Source organism: Pteropus alecto, unplaced genomic scaffold (assembly GCF_000325575.1).
Source record: "Pteropus alecto unplaced genomic scaffold, ASM32557v1 scaffold45, whole genome shotgun sequence".
In the NCBI taxonomy this organism is placed as follows: domain Eukaryota; kingdom Metazoa; phylum Chordata; class Mammalia; order Chiroptera; family Pteropodidae; genus Pteropus; species Pteropus alecto.
Window position 1 is genome coordinate 39,803,625 of NW_006442491.1, and position 7,075 is coordinate 39,810,699.

General features: G+C 67.7%; 1 protein-coding gene across 1 annotated transcript in view; it reads right to left on the reverse strand.

Annotated features, from left to right (window-relative positions):
- LAMA5 (laminin subunit alpha 5) overlaps window positions 1-7,075 on the reverse strand; it is a 60,044-nt gene that overhangs the window by 47,880 nt on the left and 5,089 nt on the right. The window contains exons 3-4 of the mRNA XM_025039870.1: window positions 2,055-2,190; window positions 169-242 (exon numbers count right to left, since the gene is read on the reverse strand). Of these exons, the coding sequence (XP_024895638.1) occupies window positions 169-242; window positions 2,055-2,190 (210 nt within the window). The remainder of the gene's footprint in view (window positions 1-168; window positions 243-2,054; window positions 2,191-7,075) is intronic.

The window sequence follows — 7,075 nt, forward strand, 5'->3', positions numbered from 1 at the left end:
GGAAACCCCACGCGTCCAGCCTGTCCCCATCCGCACCCCCAGAACCGCACGGCGGCCCGAGCCACGGCTGCGCGGGAGCCTGGACGCCTGACTCCCCCGTGGCTAGACGGGGCTCCCTCCGGAACCCCTCTCCCCAGGCCGATTTTCGTTTTATTCCCCTGGACCCACCCTGCAGGTGTGCGAGAAGGGGCGCCCTGCCAGCTGTGAGCAGCTGTGGGTGTGGGCCCCCGAGGGCCCCCGATCTGCGGAGGGACAGGGGAACTCAACCCGGGCTCCCATGCTCCCCTGGGGTGGCCAGGTCGAGTCAGCTCCCCCACCCTGCCTGCTCCGGTTTTGTTTAAAAATACTCAAAAACTGGGAGATGGATCAAGAGAGACTGGACCGGGTGCCCACCCATGGGTCCCCCTGCAGCCAAGGGCGGGTGTTCATAGCCCGGAGCGAGCCCGGAAGGCTGTGAGGGGGACATCCACTGAGCACCGCTTCGTGGGTGAGGGGCCGAGTGTGACCCTGCCCTCGTCCCAGGGCGTGCCTGTGCCGAGCTTCATCTGCCAGGCTGAGCCCTTCACTCCCCTGCACGGGGTGGGTGCTGGAGGACGCCGGGGCAGTGGGGCTGGACCTCGAGGCCTGAGCTCGGGGTTGTGTCCCAGCTGTTCCCGCGTTCGGGAGGCTCTTGGCCTAAAGCAGCCTCAGGGAAGCCCTAAGGGGCGGGGATGGGGCCACAGCTGCTGGGCTGGCAGCTCCCCCCGCCCTCCCAGCCAGGCCAGCCAGCTGGGTGTCTGTCCCACGTGGGACCCCCTGGACAGTCCCAAAGGGCAGGGTGAGCGCATGGGGCCAGGGCAGCTGGTCCTGGCGGGGGTCCTGCACCGGCAGCTGCTCCCGGAAGCTAGCACCGTGTCCACATCTCCCCGGCTGCCCCAGCCTCCTGCAAATGCTGAATCCCACCCCCCTCGCGGGTTGGGCGGCCCCTCCTCTCTCTTCGCCGCTTGGAAGTGGGCAATGGGACAGGGCCCTCCCCACCCCCTCCCTAACTCTCAATTCTTTCACCTGGGGGAGGGCGAGAAGGGGCGGTTCCCTCTGCAGCAGAAGCTTGGAGTGGGAGAGGACCCGCCCAGAGCCGGGTGGGGAGGCAGAGGAATCCAGGTCCCCAGACAGGATGGCTCTCAAGCTAATTTATGATCCCTTGTGGGAGACAGCCAGGTCCCAGGTGGGGGCTTCGACCTGCCCCGCCCTGAGGTGCCCCGTGCACAGCACAGCAGCCACTCTGGCCCTCCACAGCAAGCCCCGCGGTCTGCGGGCTGGGGACAGGGAACCCTCTCCCGCTTTAGGTCGGCTTCCCAGCATTCCTGGAGGGAGCCGCAGGCAGCGGTGGGGGTGGGTGCCTTCGGAGCCCCCTAGCGGCCAGGCGTCCGCCGCCCAAGGGCACAGAGCAGGCAGGAGGGAGGGGCAGCTGCTGGAGAATGCGCTGAGTCAGCCAGGCACCCAGCTCCGGGAGGGTCAGTCACTGGACAGCTGCCCCAGAGCCACTGATGGTGGGAGATAGGTGGGTGAGGGCCCACCCTCCGCCCCCGCTGTGTGCCCAGGCCAGGGAGGGGCAGCGTGGGGGATGGAGGTGCTATGCGGTGGCCAGGCTACACACAGGCCTGGGGCGTTGGCCTGGGGAAGGTGGGCTGGGCAGGGGAGGGGAGACCCCTCTGCTCACTTCCACCCCTGCCACCTGCATCACATTTCCAGCAAGTCGTCCCCAGGTGGCCCAGCCACGTGTCCCACTTACAGATAGGGAAGCCAGAGGTCCGGCGTCAGTGGACCACACGCCTAGCACCGGGGAGGCAGCTGCTGTCATTCATTTTCTCCCCCTCATTCACTGGGCACCAGTCCCTACTGTAGTCCCCCCCACCCCCAGATCTGGCATCTGCCCTGAATGCGCAGTCCTAGGGGGTGGGTGCTCCAAGGAGTCCTGTGCCTCTCTCCCTGCCCCCGCTACAGCAGCCCAGGAGTCCCTGCCTGCCCCTCTGCGGGGCAGGTGTGAGGACCCGCAAGCCAGGCCACGGGCCCACCTGGCTCAGCCAGAGGCTTCCAGAAAGCAGCTGCCCGGCCGCCCAGGGGCTGCACGCCTGTGATGCCACCGTGCTCATAGTCCAAAGCAGGGGACGGTGCCGGGCCTGCAGTCCCCAGATCCCTGGGCCCTGCACCCTGGGGAGAAGCCACAGCAGTGAAGCAGGGCCCCTGGTGCGGAGTGGCCTGAGGCTTGGACGGCTCTGGGGGTGAGGCCCTGTGGCCCCTGCTCCGGGGCGGGGAAGCTGGTGCTGTGGTTTGGGGCAGTGGGGGCCGGTCCCTTTCTGATGCCCTCCCAGGGAGCCATGCCTACCCAGGGCACAGGGCAGAGAAGCTGATGCTGGTGGCCCTGACCCGTGGTGGAGCCCAGTCCTGTGGCGGGGGCGGGGACTCACTCCAGCCTGGCGCCCTGAGCGCTCACAGCTGGGAGCAGACCTCATTAGGAGCTTGCAGTCCCAGCCGGCAGGGACGGCCCTGGCTTCTGTCAGCTGCGGCTGGCACAGTCTGCTGCAGGAGCCAGCCCAGCGCCTGAGAGCTGGGGGCCTGGAGGGAAGGGGGCCTGGGCCGGATGGCCAGCAGGAGGCCCAGAGCAGCCGCTGGACCCCCTCCCCAGGCCGGGAGCACCCCTCCCCGTCTCGGCTGCCACTGGTCTCCCACCCCGGGGCCACTGTCCTCAGAAAGGTGGGGCCGGGCACCCCATGGTCATTCCTCTGGGAGGAGTAGTGCTCCCCCCGGCCCGAGCTGAGTCACCTCTGAGCTTTCCTCAGCCTCCGGGCACATGGTTCTGGGAAAGCTCAGAGGCTCAGGCTCTGGGGTGACCCCCTCCAAGAGCGGACAGCTTTGACGGTCCAGCCCGGCCCTTCCTCTGGGAGCCCTGGGCATGCTCCCCAGAGCGCCCGCTGCGCCCGACCCTCGGGCATCCTGGGGTGGGGGTTGCACAGCAGAGGGGCACAGGCAGGCTTAGGTGAGCCCAGGAGCCGGAAGGCCTTGGTTGGCCACCGCCATCCCCACCCCCAGGTCCCGGGCTCTCCGGAGAGGTTCCCCGAAGCTCCCTTCACCCACTTGGCTCACCTTCTCAGTGGCACCCTGGACGGGCCCAGCCCTGTAGAGTGCACGCGTACCTGTGATGCTCAGAAACATGGGCTTTGCGGCCCCCCATGGAGTGATCAGTGTGACATCAGTGTGCAGAGACCCCCGGGCCTGGAGCTCAGAGGCCGGGGGCCAGTTCGGATGCCCTCCTCCCATGGCCTCAGTGTCTCCCGCTGAGCGTAGGGGAGACCCCTCCCCTGGCTGGCTTTGGGACCCTGGCTTTGTGAAATGGGCCATGAGCTGGAAGGAACCAGATGGTCGCCATTGTCAGAGGCTGGAACCCCTGTGACGACAACAGCTCCAGGGGTCGAGTGCCTGCTAGGACTGCGCTGGCTACGGGTCCCCCCACAGGCGAGCAGGGCTCCCGCTTATCTTAGGATAAAAGCCAGACCTCCGACTGCAGCCCGCCAGGCCCGGGCGCTGCTGTGCCCGGCTGTGCCCCAGGCCGGTTGGTCCACGCCCGCAGTCCTGCCGGCTCGCCCCGTTCTCGCTCGCCAGGTGGCCTCGTCGCCTCCACCGGGAACACACAGAGCCCCTGCCCCTGTGACGTAAGAAACGTCCAAACCTGCAGAGAACTTTTATGAGTTTGAGCCAGATGGACCACGCGTGCTGGGAACGATGCCGCAGATGCTGGGAGGAGGACTGTTTTGCAACTTCTTTTTGCATCTGGAATTAAGGAGGGACGTCAGGACTGTCACATGGAGATGGGAGGAAGCAGGGCGGGGATGGGGTTACCGGCCCCTTAGGATTGTGGCTCTCACGTTGGAGAAGGAGGGGTCTTGCGGGTGGTCTCACTTTAGGAGGGGGGCGTGGGGGGGCCTTTCGGAGGGGTGCTAACCTCGGTGCACAGAAACAGCGGACAGGCTTGCCGAAGGCGAGAGAAGCCTTTACCTGAAGAAGTGACAGGCCCGGGCCTGGCCGCCCACCACGACCTGCCCGGGCGGGGATTTCGATCCGACCCCTGTGAGGTCACTTTGCCAACAACCCTGTTTTCTCCCCACTGCGCCCCAGGCCGGTTGGTCCACGCCCGCAGTCCTGCCAGCTCGCCCTCTCTCGCTTTTTTCTGACCTCTGCCCTCCCTGCCTGGGGTCTGGGCCCCCCAGCACCTCCCCAGAGAGCCCAGCAGGTGTTCACCTGGTTTGAGATCCTGCACTTGATGAAATTAAGTCCGAGCTGTGCCCGCCCATCCACCAGCCCTGTCCCCGGGCCTGGCCAAGAGCAGGGCCCAGAGAAAGGCCACTGGTGCGGGGGCGACCTCGGATACGGCAGCATAAATCCGGGGCCCTGTGACTGTGGGAGGAGTTTGGGGGGTGCCTTGGCTCCTGGGAAGCTCCCAGTGGCCCCTTTCCTGTCCCGGGTCTGGGTGTGTGACCTAGAAGGAGGGGTTCGCCTGGAGAAGCAGCCTCTGTTGGGGCGGGGTGGGTGGGAGGACGATGTAAGGGGACCCCGCTGTCTGTGATGGGCCCGGGTGTCTGCATTCTCAGACAAGATCACCCTGCACCAGAGGCTCCTCCCTGGACCCGGCCCTTGGTCTGAGGGACAGGCCTCAGCAACAAATCACAAGGCCCAGCCTCAGGGGAGACGCCGGGCCTCTAGGGGCCTTGGGGACAAGGGGAGGGGTCCTGGGACCTCCCGGGAGTCCCACCTCCGGAGCCCTCTCCGGGAGAGCTAAGGAAGCGCCGCTCCCATAACGAGGCTGCCCCCGGGGCCCAGGCCCCCCACACCTCCCTCAGCGGCCTATCAGGGCACTTCCCAGCACCTTGCTGGGGTGCGAAGTTGGGGTCCCAAATCTGTGGGGAGCACACAGGGTGACCCGGAAGAAGGCAACAGCTGAGTTAACATGTTGGTGTGTGTCCACAGCAGTTCCCACACCCCATCCTCCGTACCCCCGACTCTGCAGCCCTGGGGGGAACAGGCCAGGGGCAGGGGCTCCCCAGCACAGAGGGAGAGACCTCGAGCTCCAGCCCTGGGCCTGGCCCAGTGTGCCCTGCCTTCCTCCCTCACAGGACCCAGACTCAGCAGGCCCCTTCCCCCACCCCGTCCTTGGGGGCCTGGCCGAGCTCTGGTTCCCATGGGGGGGCAGGGCGAGGGCGCCGAGCTCCCCCAGGAGGTGCCCACAGATGACCTTATATGGCCAGGAGCCCTGCAGCCAGGAGGAATCCGATCCCCCAGCAAGGGCAGGGGCAGGGCTGTGGGCCAGCAACGCAGGAGGGCCTCTCGGCCCCAAACCCTGCCAGGGAGCCAGGTCCGCCCAGGCCCCTCTCCCATTTTGGGACATCGTGTTGGGGCCAGCGACGAGGGGCTCCACCTGCAGCTCCCTGGAACCCTGGGGCAGCGGGAGGAGCAGGCTCCTGAGTCCCCTGGGCTGCCATTGGTGGTCAGCCGCCCCTCCTGCACCATGCAGACTACACCAGTGCCCAGCGGGTGTGGTCCTCCGGCTTGACCAGCCAGGCCACTGTCCCCGAGCAGGTGGCCTCCCGTCCTGGGTGGGCCTGGCCTGGCTCCTCCCTCAGAGCAGCACTAGGGTCCTGGGCAGGCCTAGGGGTGTGACCCGGACCCAGGCTCTCGTTGGGACTCAAAGCCCACTGACCCCTCTGCCCGCTCTGCCCCCGGCCCCTGCTTCACCCGCTAAGGCCTCCATCTTCCCCCATCCCTCCCACCATCCTCCCCTCTGACTCTCCCTGTTCCTCTGTCTCTCTAGGTGTCGCTCTCTGTCCCTGCCCCCCGCTGCCCCACATCAGCCAAGCTCAGCCCTGGGGTACCCCGCCCTGCCTCTGAGCACCTGTGTCTCCTGGGCATTTGCAGAAGGCGTTTGTGACGGGACCGCTTCCCGCCTGCCAGGCCTGCCCGCTCCCCGCCCCCCAGCCCCCGGGAAAGCCCTGGCTGAGGCGGCCCAGCAGCCTTTGCAGGCCCGGCGGGGAGTGGGCCGGCGGGTGAGGGCAGGAGCCCCAGGCCGCTGGGCGGGCAGACCCCCGGCCCTTGGACGTGGCGAGTAGAGGTGCTGTCCACCTCGTCCAGGGGGTGAGGAAGAGCCGTCTGCGCCCCCCGCAGGCCACCTGCTGACACACTGGGCTCTGCCCCGGGAGGCCCTGGGCCGAGGGCGGAGGGAGACAAGTGGCAGCAGCGCCCACCGTGTCCTTGGGCGTGGCCGTCCCCGGCCAGCATGGGCGGCGGGGACCCCTGTCATGCCAGGTGAGCGGACCGAGGCGGGACCCACAGTGACTGTACCGAGGGGCTGGCCCCGACTGCCCTTTGCACCCCCAAACCACGGCTGCCGCTTGCTCGGCGTGTTTCTGAGGCCGACGTGGGCTCCTGGCCCTGCTGTGTGCCCGGTGCCTGCACTGTGCAGGTGGCTCGGGGGCGACAGCAGGAACCACGGTTCCTGTTTCCCAGAGGGGGATACCGAGGTCAGGGAGGTGCTGGGTCCTAGGAAGAGGCCACACTGTTGACGGCTGTCTGTCTGGGACGTGCCCTGAAGGGGACAAGGAGGAAGGGCGAGGGCTGGCCTCAGGGGCTTGGCGTGGGGACAGGCAGCCTCTGGCAGCACCTGCCCAGCCCACCAACCCACTGTGGGTCAGACGGCCTGTCCTCCAGGCCAGCAGGAGCCCGGGACGTCTCCCCAAGGACTGAGCAGGAAGGGCCCGCGGGGGGCCCTGGCCTGGACACTGCTCAAAGGCTGAAATCCGCCCGGCCTGTGGCCCTGGCTGTGACAACGGGGGTCCCTTCTCTGCCAGTCCCCACCTGAGGGGCTACATGACGTTTTGGAGGCAAGTGGCCCCATGGCCTCTGCTGGAACCTTCCCTCGGCTCTGCCCAGCCCTTCAGGATGCTGGCGCCTGCTCACAGCCCGACCTCGAGCCATCCCACCGCTGTGCCCTGGCGCCCCAGCACTGTGGACTGCGGGGCACAAGCACGCGCCCCACAGGAATGCTGCC